This window comes from Aquila chrysaetos, chromosome 1 (genome assembly GCF_900496995.4).
Source record: "Aquila chrysaetos chrysaetos chromosome 1, bAquChr1.4, whole genome shotgun sequence".
In the NCBI taxonomy this organism is placed as follows: domain Eukaryota; kingdom Metazoa; phylum Chordata; class Aves; order Accipitriformes; family Accipitridae; genus Aquila; species Aquila chrysaetos.
This window is the reverse complement of record NC_044004.1, coordinates 26,749,318-26,766,498: the sequence shown is the minus strand read 5'-3', so window position 1 is coordinate 26,766,498 and position 17,181 is coordinate 26,749,318. Positions and strand designations below refer to the sequence as shown.

At 41.9% G+C, this 17,181-nt stretch overlaps 1 protein-coding gene across 10 annotated transcripts in view; it reads left to right on the top strand.

Annotated features, from left to right (window-relative positions):
* The window catches only part of APBB2 (amyloid beta precursor protein binding family B member 2), a 156,502-nt gene that overhangs the window by 46,192 nt on the left and 93,129 nt on the right, over positions 1-17,181 (top strand). For all 10 annotated transcript variants that reach the window (XM_030035115.1, XM_030035202.1, XM_030035723.1 and 7 more), the window contains one exon: positions 4,702-5,502. In XM_030035115.1, coding sequence (XP_029890975.1) covers positions 4,702-5,502 — 801 coding nt within the window. The remainder of the gene's footprint in view (positions 1-4,701; positions 5,503-17,181) is intronic.

Sequence of the window (17,181 nt, the reverse complement as noted above, 5' to 3'; positions counted from 1 at the left end):
TTACTGGCTTATAACTTAACCACTGTTCACCTGCTTTAGCCGAGATACATGTATCAACTCGGTGATTCCTGGTCTGCTTGTCCATTTGTGTTTGCTTTTCAGCAGAAGGTAGGAGAGTTGAAAACAGGGTGCCCTGTGCCAGTAGCGTTGTCCTTGCCGGTGGCCAGGCAGCACAAGGAGCTGCCCAAGCAGGGAGGAGGGGGTCTGCCTGTGGCAGGGTCCCTGGGTGCAAGACCCATGGCATGGGGTGTTGGTTAGCTGGTGAGGAGCACAACACCAGCCTGTGTTAGGTACCGCTGGGATGAGGGAGGCAGGGTCGGTGGGAGACACAAAATAAAAGATACAGGAAGTTGGTGATTGGAATTTCGGTCTTGAAGTTACAGGCACAGGAAGAAGTTATCTACCTGGACTCAGCAAGGCCATTGACACTGTCTCTCATGGCATACTCCTTGAGAGACTGGCGTCTCATGGCCTGGACAAGTGTACTCTTCGCTGGGTGAAAAACTGGCTGGATGGATGAGCCCAGAGGGTTGTGGTGAATGGGGTGAAATCCAGTTGGCGGCCAGTCACAAGTGGTGTTCCTCAGGGCTCGGTGTTGGGCCCTGTTCTGTTTAATATCTTTATCGATGATTTGGATGAGGGGATCAAGTGCACCCTTAGTAAGTTTGCAGACGACACCAAGTTGGGCAGGAGTGTTGATCTGCTTGAGGGTAGGAAGGCTCTACAGAGGGGTCTGGACAGGCTGGATCGATGGGCCGAGGCCAGTCATACGAGGTTCAACAAGGCCAAGTGCCGGGTCCTGCACTTGGGTCACAGTGACCCCATGCAGTGCTACAGGCTTGGGGAAGAGCGGCTGGAAAGCTGCCCGGCAGAGAAAGACCTGGGGGTGCTGGTTGACAGCCGGCTGAATATGAGCCAGCGGTGTGCCCAGGTGGCCAAGAAAGCCAACAGCATCCTGGCCTGTATCAGAAATAGTGTGGCCAGCAGGAGCAGGGAGGTGATTGTTCCCCTGTACTCGGCACTGGTGAGGCCGCACCTCGAGTACTGTGTTCAGCTTTGGGCCCCTCGCTACAGGAAAGACATTGAGGTGCTAGAGCGTGTCCAGAGAAGGGCAACGGAGCTGGTGAGGGGCCTGGAGCACAAGTCTTATGAGGAGCCGCTGAGGGCACTGGGGTCGTTTAGTCTGGAGAAGAGGAGGCTGAGGGGAGACCTTATCCCTCTCTACAGCTACCTGAAGGGGGGTTGTAGTGAGGTGGGTGCTGGTCTCTTCTGTCAGGTGGCTGGAGATAGGACAAGAGGAAATGGCCTCAAGTTGAGGCAAGGGAGATTTAGGTTGGGTATTGGGAAAAATTTTTTTACTGAGAGGGTTGTCAAACATTGGAATGGGCTGCCCAGGGAAGTGGTTGAGTCACCATCCCTGGAGATATTAAAAAAGCAAGTAGACAGGGTACTTCAGGACTTGGTTTAGTGGGCTTGGTTAATGGTTGGACTGGATGATCTTGAAGGTCTTTTCCAACCTAAATGATTCTATGATTCTAAGTTGCATTTCTTTGAAGTTTTTAATCAGAAAGTTGGGATGTGCTTCCTCTGAGAAAAGTGACATGTTTTGAGCATCACCATGTCCTGTATAAAGGAGGAGGGACAGGCTCTTCTTCCTTATGCTGTTCTACTATGCAGTCTAGGTTTTTTTCAGTGCATTTAAGCATTTCCTTGCATTCAGATCTTTTCCAGCACTTTAGTTAGTCCTGGTCTGGTAGCAACTTCTGCCCTTAAGACGCAAGACCTGCCCTTTCCCATCTGCATTTCTTAGTCTCTTTTTGCCTTTTTTGTTGCTTTCCTTTTTCTCACCTTTATATCTGTTTCCAAGAGCGGAGGGAAGCTGGCTGCGTGCATCCGAGAGCCTGACTGGGAGTGCAGGATGATGGCCAGTGAGCAGACGCCTGTCCCTTGAGAGGACAGCCTGTTCCGCTCTGTTCTGTGCACGCCTTGTGGTACTGTTTGCATGTTCATTGATCATTTGATCATGATGATTTGATCAACGGATCATTTGAAATGGGGTTTGGAGGGGAGATGGTGTCTAGCGAAAGGTTAATTTTGACATTTTTCTGCTTATGATCGTACACCAACCCCACTTAGCACCCAACTTACAAACACTGCTTGGGTCACAAAGACTTCTGGAGGCTTTGGCTCAGTCATTGATCAATGTGCCAACGTTCATCATAAATCAGTGGGGGAGCTTTATCAAGCAGATAAGTAAAACAATACATTTTGTTTCAATGTTTCTATGTGCTTATACTTACAATAATTTTGATAAATGAAGTGCTAATGATGGGAGACTGGATAAAGATAATCTGGCAGGCAGATACTTCAGCTTTATCTAGAAAGGTTATTTTTTAAGAAATTTGTTCAGTGGTAAAAATAGTGGCAAACGTTGCATGAAGCAGCTCTATTGTAACAAAGGAGAATAAATTTTAGTCTCATTGCAGATTGTGGCAGTTGTATTTATTGATGAAAAACATAAATGCTTGTTTTAATTTGCTGAAGCATGAAGTAAAATATAATCTAGTAAAATCTGTAGATACTGTGTGATTCCATAAGTTCTAAAGGTCAGGCAGTGGGTCAAAATTATCCTGCCCTATTAATGAATTTTTTTATGTGACTTCCAGATTGTCAAGACTTTTAACTGATTCAGAAAAAACATAAAGCAGCCAGTCCATAAACGCAGGCCATTTCGTGGTTTTTTTAGATTAAAACATGTGCTTTGGTAATGTTACGTAGGATCAGATGTGACCTTGGTTGCATTAGACTTGGTTGGTTTTAGGCAAGATGCAGAAAGCAATGTGTATTGATGTATTTATATGACAAGTACATTTATAAAGTTCCTTTAAATTATGTGATGGTTGTGTTTTAGACGTATTGTGTGGCTAAAGGTGAAATTATCTATAGGATGCTTGTTAACTGTTACCTAAGCTGATGGCTTTTGCACAGTGTGCGTGGGGTGATTTGTCTTCTGAAGAATTTAGTCAGTCTAGACTCACTGACTGGGGCTTGAGGAAATGGCAGGCATGAAAATTTGTAAAATTTAGTTCAAATTCTGTTTTGATCAAGTTCTAGAAGTTGTTCTAGGTGTGTGATTCAGGGAACAAAGAGTATACTTAGTCTGCTTGGTTTTAAATATACCAGAGTGATGGTTGGAAGTGTGCAGCTTTGATGGCACATCAAAGAGGAGGGAACACTAGCAACTGTGTGTGCGTTCAGGTAGCGTTGTGAAGTGCTCCTTTTTACTCTATATTTATGTATATGTTCTTTTAAAACCCATATATTTAATCTCTTGTAAATCTGTACAGCAGTCAGTTCTGCCATATATCAAATATACAAGGATGCAGCACAATTCAACTGGAATGATCTGTCATCGGCTAGCTCAAATTATAGCTTTTCATTCCTGGGTAAGCCCCAGACATGTTTTTATGTGCAATATAAGCAGTCAGTGATATCTGAGAATTAGGAACAACAGAAACAATGTTTCATGCTGTGGCAGATGGGAGTGATTTATTAATTGGCCTCTAATTTGGTTGCCAGGTGTCAAACAACAGTGACTACTACAGTATGTAAATTGAGGTGTTCATGGAGTATTTATGCAGATTAGTGGGAGCCATAAATAGACGGTACAGGAACAAATTACAGTTTTCTAAAAATATATTTTCTGATCATTTTTCATTGTCTAAAAATCGGTTCCCTCAATAAACTTAATATTTTTTCAAAATGTGAGCTATACTCCTGGCTAACAAAAATCAGAAACTTGCCTACAGGTAGACAGAAGAATGGTTTTATTTATCAGTGGAATATGTGTACTCTGCCCTAGGATATACGTTTTATCCTTAAGTTTGAACTTTGTGAGCTATAGAAATAGTGAGCCATCTTCATCTCTGGAGCAGCCCTTTTTTAAAAGTTGATTGAATTACAGCAGGATATTTTGTCAAGGGATTTTTTTTTTTTTCCCCCACAGAAATCAAATACACCTTTGTGAAATAATCTACTTGTATTCCTTACCTTCTGACCCTCTACTTACCCTCTCAAAAAAAAAAAAAAAAAAAAAAAAAAAAAAAATAGTGGGATGGGGAGAAAAAGACAAAGAGCAGAGAAAACGCAGGTGTTAGGAGGCAACAGCTGACTGGCCAGTCAGGCTTAAAATTAACAGTACTTGAGTTCTACCCTAGATGAAAAAGGAGCAGCATCTGCCTGCGGTCTGCTTAGAAATTTCTCAAATTTTATGCTTCCTAGTGATGAGCGCTTGAGGAGTTCTTCCCCTCCTCATCAGAGGTGGAGGTGAAATACTAAAATGAAATGATGGTAAGGATGACTTCTGGACTCCTAGGCATTTGAAAAGGGCACCTCTCCTGTCCCCATGCCTGCCTGCAACAGAATCAGACATGAAAAAACTGCCCTAAAACTGCCTTGTATAGGATCAAGCTTTCTGCTTTTTCTGAGCTTCGTGGTCCTGATGAGCTCTGTATTTTTTTCTCCCTCTGTTTTTCCTTATTTAATAAGCTAAGCTTTTGTCTGTTCTCTTACCCACTTAGGTTGTGGTAATTTTCCTGCTGTAAAACAATTATGTAAAGTGCCGCATCCCTTTACCAGAAGTCTTGGCAAAATAGTGTATATAATGAATGTGTTTCACGACTGTCTCTTTTGCTTTTCTAGTCGATTCTGGTGTGGACGCATTGACAGTGTTTATGGCAAGCGGCAGCACGACGGACGTTGTGAATCGCAACAACCCTGCCACCCCACCGAACACTCTTAACCTGCGCTCCTCTCATAACGAACTTCTGAATGCGGAAATTAGGCACACAGAGACCAAGAACAGCACTCCTCCAAAATGCAGGAAAAAATATGCGCTGACTAACATTCAGACAGCCATGGGTCTTTCCGATCCAGCAGCGCAGCCCCTTCTGGGGAACAGCTCTGCCAATATAAAGCTGGTGAAGAATGGAGAAAACCAGCTCAGGAAAGCTGCTGAGCAGGGACAGCAGGATCCCAACAAAAACCTCAGTACCACTGCGGGCATAAACGTAACTTCTGAGAAGTTTGAAGGCAAAGAGCCGATCCCACAGGATTCCTCTGGCTGTGAAATATTACCCTCGCAGCCAAGGAGGACCAAGAGCTTCCTGAATTACTACGTGGATCTAGAGACATCGGCTAGAGAGCTAGAGCAGAGTTTTGTTGCAATGGAAGATAAATCTGCACAAAGCAACGGCCAGGCTTCTACCGTTATTGTCAATGGGGAAGTCCTGCCCCGGAAACAAAACAAGCTGTCAAGCCCAGAGGATGGCCAAGTTGCCACGGTATCGTCAAGCCCTGAGACTAAGAAGGACCACCCAAAAACTGGGGCCAAAACAGACTGTGCCCTCCACAGGATTCAAAACCTGGCCCCAAGTGATGAGGACTCCAGCTGGACTACGCTGTCCCAGGACAGTGCCTCACTGAGCTCGCCTGATGAAACAGGTATGCAAGTAAAGGCTGCTCATGGCCACTGTTTTAGAAATACGTTCCTTAACTTCTCTCAGCTGGTGGCTGGAAGGAGAGAGGTGATTTAGTGGTGCTTTTGGTGGGGAAGTGGATTGCATTGAAACACAAGTGCTGGGCTTGCATGCAGCTCCTTGTCCACTTGGGAACACTTGGCAGCCTCCCACTCAGTCCTAGCGGCTTTACTGCTGCTTTAGGAAAGGCACTAGCAAATACTACAGACAGGGTCCTCAAAATATGCTAACTGCACCTTTTGCTAGTTTATAAATAGTTGCTCTTCACCACTCAATGGGTACATGTTGTGAGAAGTACATGATTGTCTGGAGATGCTAAACTAGTGATAGCTGCCTACACACAACAAACAATTTTCTGAGCAATGATTTTTAGGTTCAGCAAAGATTTTTACTTTTCTATTTCAAATCTTTGTGAGTGTCCCCTCTTCACCCGGAGTCATTTGATGATAGTCTTTTATTTTTTCAAAAAAAAGTCCTCCCAAACCTTGGGTCATTTAATTTCTGTGTTTTGTTTTCTTTGTGCAGCAGTTCCATACAGTAATTCAGAAGCTGAGACCATGGCATTTCATATTTTGGAAGCCTGGGCTCATTAATTATTTGAACAGTAATGATGACTTCTGCACTGGGTCTGTTGTGATTTACAACACATCTGCATTATTTTTAAAACTCTACAGATCTCATTTGTTCTAGCTAATGGACTTTGTCACTTTTTTTTTTATATCCAAGCCAGTATATAAAGGTACAACTTTGTCAAAATGAGGGGAGGCAATCCGATTCTCAAGGGTGACGTGGGGCTGAAGAAGTTCATCGTATATTGTATTTTAAGTAATTTCATTATTACAGTGCAGAGATTATATACTGTTTGGAGGCCACTATGGTCCAAATTCACAGCTGCATTACGTGTCAGTCATCCATGATCATGACAATAGTGATTTTTATTTTAATGTGTAGGTTTTTTTAAAGTCACAGCCAGAAATCCCCACTATGTGATGTATAATGGATCTTCTGATCTTTTTGATATGTAACAAACCTTTGCTGTTAAGAGAGAAAATTTTCATGAAGTCACCTGTGCCAAATGAGAAAGTTTTCCATTTACTAAAATTGCTGTTTGAGTTAATATTATTTCTCGGGATATTTGATATAATATGTGTGACATCACTGATAACATTTCTGGAGAAACTATCAATAGGAGGTACTTAGATAACTTAAAGCTGAGTATCTTGGCTCCTTCTGCCTTTGTACTTGCTCCAGGTTTGGCAATGAGAAACTGGGGGTAGAAAATTTATATTCACTGAAAACTAAATTAGAGTAATTCCAAGTAGTCTAATTAAGTAAGGGTGGCCTAAGATGCTAAGAGCTAGCATAAGTTTTGTTTCTTTTTAAATAATGTGTTTAAAATTTTCTTCCCACATGTGTATTTCCACTGTATGGTGTATGAGCTCTTTCAACACTCAGGAAGGGGGATTTTCTGAGCTGTTTTGAGGTGTTGACAAGTTTGCTTATTTAAGTAACCAAATGTTAGCTGACCTGTAGTTTCTTTGCACTATGGAAATAAAGGGAAACTTTCCCCTGCTGACTTTGGGGGGGTTTCCTTGTTTAAAAAAATAATTAAAAAAAATCAATTAATAAAGCCCTCAGAGCTCACCATTCTTCTAAAGCAGAATAAAGGGCTTTTTTAAATTCTCTGCTACCTTCACCATACTAGCAACCTATGTATTATAATAACAAATACAATAACAGACAGTTATAGAAGAGCAGATGTCCAGATATGAGTTCAGTGTCTATAAGAAAAGAGTTAAACAGAAAGCCCTAGAAAACCTCAAAATTGTCTTTCAAGATCAAAGTGGTAGAGGTGTTTCTTTCTCATGCCTGTGGTCACTGTCAGAGAGCACCAACTAGGACACGGGACCTGCCGTACTGGATTGGGTCGGTGGTTTTAAGACGCCTGTATATATAAGTATTCATGGACTCTAAAAACATCCAACTATTGCAACTTGCAACTTACAGACATCCATCTCTTAGGATTATTGCCTGTCTTGAATTTAGCTCCACTCTGATAAAATTATTTCATTAAGTGTTTCCAGTTTCTTTCCAAAGTGGACTATCAGTTGATACGACAGAAGAGAGCTAAGAAATCAAATGTTGAGTTGCTGTGGATGCCGGGATGGCTTTTGGACATGATAAAACAGGCCAGTTTCTCAGGTGCTCTCTCCTGCAGCTCCTCCTGGGAGTCTGAAAGGGGGGCTGCAAAAAGCAGTGCTGCTGGTGTAGAAAAAAGCAGAAATCAGAACCGGTGCAAATATCTCCAGACTTCCTTGTTTGGGGGCAAATTTTCTAGTTGTTCTAGGGGCTCCAGCCTTTTAGATTTGGGTAATGTGCCATCCCTAGGCAAGTTCATATATCTCCAAGGATGTTTGAAGGGTAATAAAATAAAAGGTGAAATAAAAGTTGAGTAAATGAACTGAACTTTCTCTTTTGAGGCAGAGTCAAGAACAGTTAGATGTTTTGCATTGTAATCACCTATGCTTTTTCCATCTCATTCCCAAGAATTGCTTGAGTTACTGTGGTGCTGATGGACAAGCATTTGCCTCTCACCATGCCAGGTCAAACTATGGCAGTTACCTCACTTGCCAAATAACTTGGGTGCTGCAGCAGTGGGTGGAGTTGGAAGTGCTGAAGGAAATCAAGTAACACTTGCTGCTTCCCAAAACCCCTTCCACTCTTCCGCCATGCTGCAGACAGAGAAGTAGTTTCCCGCAAGCAGTAAATATGTCCAATGCATTTATGTCAGTGGTGGTTGACCAAAAACCTGAGAGATTTCCAGGGGGCTGTATGTAGCCCCTCTGAGGTCACGGAGTAGATGTGAGCACCCACATTTAAGAGCAGGCAAAGAAGAATAAACCTCAGAAAGCAAGGATTGGTGGTATCTTGGCTCTCTTGCAATTTTCAGATCTGGTTTTAAACATCCCATCAGTGGAGGCGTTGCCCCAGCCTGCTCAGGCCATCTGCTCCAAAGGCACGTGGTGCTTTCCCCTGTGGTAGATCTTTCAAGTCTTTTTAGTGTAATCTTTCATTCCTTGTTGTCTCCATGTGCCAGCATGGGTGAAGGGCAGCCCACCTGACTGGGGAGTCATGCAGTGAGCCCTGGTGGTGCCCATCCTGGAAGTCTGAGATTTTGGGCACAGCTGGGGTTCCTCACTGCCACTGCATCTGGGTAGGGGAAATAAAGATACAGTTTTGAGAACAGTTAATCCATTAAAGAGTGTAATCTAGCAGATACCTGGAGAACTGTTAATGTTCAATCCAGAGATTATGTTTACCCCTTTAGTATACACAGGAATATGATAGAAATACCATTTTAGTGAGAGGACACTTGAAAATGACAATATACTACTTCCAGGGCTTCTGTATTGTCTTGTCGTCTTCCTCCTTCTGTTAACACAATTTGTTGTTCAAATCCTGGAAAACTTAATGTTGTTTTGTGTTGGGTTGGGTTTGTTTTGTTTTCATGTGTTTTACCTTTTGTTTTCATTGTTTTACCTTTGTTTTGGAGGTATGTAGTTCAAAGGCCCTGAACAATTTACTCTTAAGCTTAATTGTTTGCACTGGGGATGCATTAGCGTTTAGAGAAAATCCTCCTGAACTCTCCTTAGAGCAGGATACTTTTATTTGTGGTCTAATGAAAAGCGGTTTTCAAGAGACTTGTCTCTTTTTCTGAATAAGGAGGCAAAAATAAGACAACCCAATTTAAAGATGCAAAGCAAGTGGCTGGATATTAATGTTGTTGATTAGTAATGTTAAAACTAATAGAGCCTGTTAACAACAGGGGCACTGAACACCACAAACACATTACAGTATAACAGTTGTGTTTTGAGGAAACTTCTTTTTCCTCCAAAGAAGTTATCTGTATCTGCTTCTTGACAAGAGCTACATTGACTTCACCTTTCAGAGATTTTTTTTTTTTTAATAAGGATTTTTAGCTTTCCTCCACTGGCCTCAGGACAGACTGCACCCATTCAGATGACTGCTGTCATTGAGAGAGCATATTGTGGGTGACCAAAGACCAGCTCCAGATGTCTTTAAAACTGCAAACGGCACAGAGCTGGTTTTAAATCAGGGTGAATGCTTCCTTCCCCTCTCTCCAGAAAATTTCCTTAGTCTAGTTTTCAAAGGAAATATATCCTGTGTTATTATACCCTCTACCTATTCTTTCTCTATGTCTCTATGTATTCACCAGCTTCACCTACATTTTATGAATGTGTGGCACAAACAGGAGTCAAGTGGACAATCCAGAGCCCAAACCTAAGGGAGGATAAGGGTGATGCTAGTGTTGTTTTCTGTGGCGCTTACACCCCCCCCCCCCCCCAGTTTGGAAGAAGCTCACCAGAATGTCTGTAGAAGGCAGGCACATTTCTTAATTCCATCACCTGAAAAACAGTTTCAGTGGAAAGTTATCCTCCCTTAGTAAAGTGCAGCTCTCTATGTAATAATCTCTAATGAATTAGGAATGAGAATTCTCTGGAAAAAGAAAGAGGAATTCTGTTTGCCTCAAAGCCAAGAAAAATACTGGAATTTGCTTTTGCTTCCTGTTTTAATTTGCACAAAACCCACTCTTTCCAGAGTAGGGAATAGCCCCATAATTAGGAAGGTCCCTGAGATGTGGGGCACTCGGTGCTAGAGAGACACAGGTTTTCTTGGTCTAGGATAGTTGCCCTCCTTGCTCTTTTCAGAGCTTTGGGAGGCTGCACAGGAGCAGCAGCCTTCTCTGGCTCCCCAGCTTCTGAGCCTTTGGCTCACACAACGGCTTGTTTCTCCCTGGTTGAAAATGTCATTCAAAGGGTTATCAAAAGTACAAGTGTCCTCTTTTTTAGGGAGTGCCGCCACTGTATGCGACTGCCATATACCAAATGCCTATCTGCTGCTGGTCTCCAAGCAAATCCAGGAGGGGAGTTTAATAGCAGGTTGCGAATAAATGACTTCAACCCAGTGCAGAAATGGCAACGATGAGACTGGCCCTTGGGGATCAGGAGTGTCATTCTTGTAAATAGAGCCTGGTATTCTGAAATAACAGTACTTCTGGTTAGAGTAGTCGTCTAATACAATAAAAATTACAGCAAATCTTGAACTAGTCAGAAAGATTTATAACAATGGTCAGTTCTGCCTCTGATTTTAACCAGCATCTTTGACAAAATTAAAATGGATGTCCTCTTAAAAAGCACTGTTTTTCCTTTGCAGTACCTATCTGATACAGACAATAAGTATGTTATTTACTACAGAACATGTTTTCTGTGTTCCTGAGTGTGGAAAAAGATTTACGGTAGAAATACATTTGATTACACTGTGGATAAACACTAGTCCTATAATACTAGAGAAAGAATGTATTATCACCTATACAATTGTAGGGTTCTAGGTAAACATCCAAATTTCAGATTTTTGGGAATAAGAGGTTCTAGTTCACACCCACTATGCATCCTAACGGCCTGTCAACTTTTAATATTGAGCTGGTTTTTTTTTAATCCTGCATGTTACTGATAACCACATAGCAAGCACAATGCATGTTTTATTGTCTCAGACTTGACTTGACTTGACTATTTTCTGACTGCCTATGAAATAGGAAAGGTGACTATTGCTATATATCCCCAGTGTTTGTGTGGGTAACATTCTGTGTGTGGAGTAACTAACTGCATGTTTATTTTCCTTTTAGCCACCCCTATAAGAAGATTTTAGGGAAGAAAAAGTAAGCCAGTTTAAAAGAAATAAAGCCTAAAAGGCCACACAGTTACACAATGTTCACAGTAATGATCAGCATTCAGGGTCTACTCTTAGAAGGCCATAAAATAAATTGAACTTGCTAGTATATTGAACTTGAAAGATGACTCTCTCAAGTACACGCTGCTGCTATCAGTTGCACAGGGAGGCTGCTTGCTGCGTTTTGGCAGGGTTTTACCCTGTGGTTCTCAGTGGAGCTACCTAAATCCATGTCTTGAATGCTCAGATAAGTGCTCTGATTTGAAACCCAAAGTTTCCACAGTAAAGAGCAGTGATCAGCATCCTTTTGAATTGGGATGGTTAATAAAAATAAGTATGTAGAAGTGAATTAACATGCTTAAATTCAGGAATGGGAGGGTAGATGTTTTATACAATAGTGATTAGCATCCTGTCCCAAACTCTGTTTGCAATTACCAGAATTTGGGACTATAGAAGAGGCTTTCCAGGACATGTTGTATCGTCACAGTTGCAGTTTCATACTTACTGTTTACCAAAAAGATAAAGAATGATTCGTTATTTCATCAGAGCCATTCATTTTCCTCCCTCCAAGGGAGGGCTTGATTCAACTGCCTGCCTATTGTCCCTTGAGGTGCCTGGTGGTGTCCAAGACAGGCAGCAGACAGGAGGCAAGAACTAGGACTTGGGTTCTGGAGGAGCAACTGCAGGCTAAGCAGGACACACGTCAAGTGACACTCACAAATTAATTAACCAGCTGGATAGAGCCTGCAACATCTACCCTGCAGTACAGAAATGAAATTTGTTCTTTTTCTGGGTTTGGCTTTGTTTTAAAAAATCACTCCTTGGTTAATCTCTGCTATATTGTGCCTAAAGGGTCTAAGATGGTTTGTCATATTCTTTCCAAACACAAGCTCTCTCCCAGTGTGACATCTCTCTCTGGGTGCTCCAGGGCTGGGGGAGATTGAGTTCAGAGACAGTTGCCTTCTAGTGGCTGTGCTTTGACTACCAAAGCATTGCTATGCCTTGCTCAGTGCTTTGGCTAAAATAGTGTCAAATGGGGGCCTGTCCTAACTGACATAGCTTCATTAATTTTGACGTTATTCAGCTGAACTTCTAGGCACTTGAATGGGAGTTTTACAAGCTGGTTTATTTTGCCCTTGATATTACATTTCTTGTTTGGTGCTTGTCTTTTTGGGGACACTTACCTTGCTAGCATAGTAAAGCACACAATTCCTAATCCGGACAAAATCAGAGTGCTGCTTTGTATAAGTGCAGTGCTATGATTTTGAGTGTTTTAAAAATGAATGTTTCTTAACTCAGTAAAATGTATAGTTGTGGGGTAAACAAATGCGTGGAGGCCTGGCTGCTGGAACGTGTGGAACACTGATGGCGGAAAGTGAAAGGTGACAATGGGGAATAGAGATTGTGGCAAGACAACGCAGGAAAGTACAATGCAGGAAAGTGAATGCCAGCGTCATACTACCACCTGGGTGGAAGCTATAGAGTAGTTCACAAGATCTTCAGAGCACCACAAGTTTCCCCTAACTCTGTAGTGCAGTTTACATTGACATGTAATGTTAAGAGGTATTAGGGACGTGCTTTTTATACAGGACTTGTTGTGTGTTGTGGCAAAGTGGAAGACTCTTCTGAGCATCTGTAGTGAAAACTTGAGTTTCAGAAGTGGTGAATTGTTTAATCATGTCTGGTACTTAACTTGACAGACTATATTTGGAAACTTTACAAGCTTCTGTTGTTTCGGGGATGGACAGGTGTAATTCTGGATTCTGCACATCCTCTATGATGTTGAATGCATCTTGCTGAAAAAGCTTTTCTGTGCCTAGGATTGCATGTCTTCACAGGTCTCTTCTGAGACCATGGAAAGAGTTCAGGTCCAGTCAGACACAGGACCAAGCAAAGAGGAAGGGAAAACAAACCACAGAAGAGAAGCCAGAGGGGGTAATGAGGAAAAGTCAGGATCCTGATAGCTTTCAGAGGGATGGTAAGGCAGGAAGTTGCACAGAAGAAAAGCCACGATCAACTAATATCAGACTAACTGCCCCTCCTTAAAAAAAAAAAAAAAGTTACCAGTTCATAAAGCTGTGCAAGTATAACAAATTATGACCCAAATCGATCCAGTAAACCTCTGCCTCAGCACTTCTGAATGCTTTATAGAACTCAGGTCAAACTTCACCCAAATGATGCTTTGAAATGGGTATAGAAATCTCTGGGGAAGGGAAGGGAAAAACAGTGTTACCTTTGGGAAGACTCTGAACCTGCAGGCCCCTGTTCATTAAGGCAAGCTGAGAACATGGGTATATTCTGCTAGGTGGGTTGTGTGTGCTCTGGAGCTCTTTGCAGCCTGCTTGGGTGCTTGTTTGTAATCTTCTGTGCTCCTATATCTCAGCTGCAGGAAGTGTGGTAGAGAAACGGTATTGCTGCTCAGCAGAATGAGTTTCTAGTCTTTACAGTGGCCCCTGAGCTTTTGGGGGATCTCACAGTTGCTGGGGTGGCAGCAATTCACCTGCAGAGATACGAGCATCGGGCCCTAGTAGCAGTGGTGAGCTTGTCTCACCACTGCTTTCAGCAGAGGAGAAAGCCGATGGGGGAACAAGAAAAGTTGTGGGGTGGGGAGGAAGGTAGGAAGAGTTGGAAGATGGGAGTGTGACCTGGAGGCTTGTTGAGAGGAGGGACCCACAGGAGGGGGAAGCAAAAGAAGAGTAACTGCAGCTGTGGAGATAAATGAGAACTTGGCACAAACTGAGGGGAAGCTGGGATAAGCAGGAGCTGGAAGCAAGCAGGGGTGTTTGTAGTCAGTAGGTTAGGTGAGCGGGACTAGCACAAAGACAGTGACAATAAATAGGGTGGACTAAGATTGAGACTAAAGCAGCAGAAATGAGTATGGGGGAATTTGCATGTGCTTGAGGCTGGAACGTTACTTCACAGAAGTTCTGAAAACTTAAAGCAGGTAAAAACAGGGGAGCTCTGGGTGAAAGTTATTTAATACTGAAGTACTGCTAAGAGAAAGTAAAATCCTAGCTCAGGACTGGATTCAGGCTCTGGTGGAAGGAGATGTCTCTGCAGTGAAGGACACAGACCTAAATTCCCCTCGAGTTCCTGCCCTGGTATATTTGCACCTGCAGGTATTTCTTCTAATTGCCCCAAGTTAGTGGCTCCTCTAGACCCCAGTCTCTAAGTGCACTGGTTTCTCATGTGCTTAGCTCTCACACAAGAAAGCTTTAGCTGATTGAAATTTAATTCAGCTTTAACTAACGACATGGGATTGGCTGAACTGAGGTCATGGGTCCCTTGAGTAACAACTGTGCTATTGCAAGCTGTGACATTAAACACACAGAAACTATAACACATACCACTGAGACATGGAGTAGATGGTGTTGCAGGCAGCCTTGGGTTCGTTGCTGCTGCATCAAGAGAAGGTGGGTAGATTCAGGGCAGTACTGAGCCATCTCCGTGGGCCAGGAGAGGTCTTGTATGATGGGACTTGGCATGCTGCAGAGACCTTGCTCTGAACTCAGTCCTCGCTTGAGAGTGGATGTATGGTTCCTGCCTTAAGGGACATGAAGCCTTTTTTAAGCAATCTCATGAAAGCACATACATTTGCCATTAAGGCTCAATTGCTTCATTTTGAGATGTATGGTGCCCCTGGGTACGCAGCATTAGGTCATAAATGTCCAATATCAGGATGCCACAGAGCTCAAGATAATGACATTAAGTGGGTTTCTTGTAGTGTCTAAGATCTGGATTTCAAAAGCCTAGTGGTGTGTGTCCTTCAGTTTGCACAGTACATTTATGCATGATACTTCAGTGATGAGAAATCCTCAGAGGGAGAGGGGGAGGACAACCCAAATCTGAAGCATATATTTTTTTGCTCTCTGCTCATAGTGTCTCTGGGGCATTTTTAACCATTTTTATACAGTGTTATGTTACAGAGGTTGTTTTTAACCACTGTTCGTTATGTTGATCATTTATGTGTACATCATTTGATACACAGGACTAATTTATTACCTAATATGATTTTCAAGCAAAAACCTTGAAGTAGTCAGTCTCAGAACTATTCATGAAACTGTTTCTTAATGAAACTATTTTTTTTCCCTAAACAGTGACATAATATTAACAAAATTAATTTTTCCTATTCTTTTGTTTTTAATTGCTTTTGAATTGAGATTCTGCAGGGCTAAATTTAAATATGAAACACTTCTTCGGTTATTAACTCAGAGATAGTTGCAGTGCACTGAGACATAGGTGTAGTAGCACTGTCATAATACTCAACTAAGAGTTGTAACTCTGTAGAGCACATCTCTTGTTTGCATGTAACTGATAAAATGCTCTAAGTCTAAGGTTATGGCTTCTTTTACTTTTAGAAGTAAAACTTTTTTTGGCTCTTTCCTGAATGCAAGAAGTTTTCAGTAAGGAACAAAGGAGCCCATCCCTCTTCCCCTTCTCAAAATGAAAGCCAAAATGCACAACTCAGGTTGGCCAAATTAATTATTAAATTAGAATACATTCCCATTCAGACCTTAATTTAATTTTACTTCTACTCTGCAAGAAAGAGACAGTCAAGTTACCCTGGTCTTTTTGGCTGACATGATTCTTGGCTTTGCTTAAATTATTGATTATAGCAAGGGGAGGGACTTTGCGATGAGAACAGCGCTCTCACTAATAGAAGCCTTTCACTAAATCAATTTCTACCATTGCTGCAATGCACCTTCGGGGAGTTGCAGGTTAGCAGCCTTAAGAAGAGTTTTGTCTTCAAAGAGTGGATCTTTGCCATATGTTTTTCTAAGCCTTTTCTTTTCGTGTTTGTGCAGGCAGCTAAGGAGAAAAAAACCCCCATAAATATATTTCCAGGGGTTGATTTGCAGGGTGAGGGGCTGTTCTGGTCCAAAGTTGAGCTGATTAAATCTTGATGTGATTGATATCTAAAGGCTTGTGGGCTGAAAGTACTGTTTCAAAAGCTTGTCTCTTGAGCAGAGTCAGTCAGAGAATACATCAATGTCTTGCAAGCTGGAATCAATTCAGTAGAGAATGCACTGTATGCACACGCTGCTGTAATTCCTGTATAGCCATCCCTCTCATTTTTTCCTGGCTTATTAGAAAATGCAGTCATTTATATGGTCAACATGTGGTGTTTCCTCTGTTACATCTACCGGCAGTTGAATGGGGGTGGCTTTTCTTTTCTCCCACCCAAAGCACTGTTCCTCGTTAGACTAATTAAGTAAGTGTCTATTTAAACATAGCACTGTATTTTCCCATATTTGAGTTGGAGATGCTAGACAGAAGGAGAATATGAAGCTGTTGGGACATGTTTATAGCAAACTTAAAGGATGCTGGTAGCAGATCAGTACATGTTGAACTATACGGGAGCATCTAGTAACTGTAAGTAACATTTCTTTTTTCTTTTTTGTAGCTCTGGTTGACAATGTCACTTAGCTCTGGATATTGAATACAATTATTTTATTTGTTGATAAAAATTCTGCTCAGTGGAATATCAACTGGTATCTGACAGCTTCAGTTGCAGAGTGCATGGTGTGCAGTTAATACTGTAAAAGTATCTTTCTGAATGCTCATCATTTCAGTAGTGAATTGACAAGTGATGTTTTTACATAGGTTTAAAATACATTATGAACTGGACTTCTAGTTTTTCCTTCACATGTCACAAATTCTTCCCCTGGGACTGCTTTATTTTCCTTGCAGTCAAAGGGAAGGAAAAAAAAAAAAATCTGTCTAAATAATGCAGGAGCAGTACCCCTAGTCATTCCCTAAAGTTCAAGGTAAACCAACTTTTGATATACTGAGTGAAATTTTGGGGTTAGAAATGTGAGGTGGTTTATAGCCAGTATTTGATTGGGATCTGTCAAAGAATGTTGACTAATATCTTTGACAGTTTTTTGTTCATTTT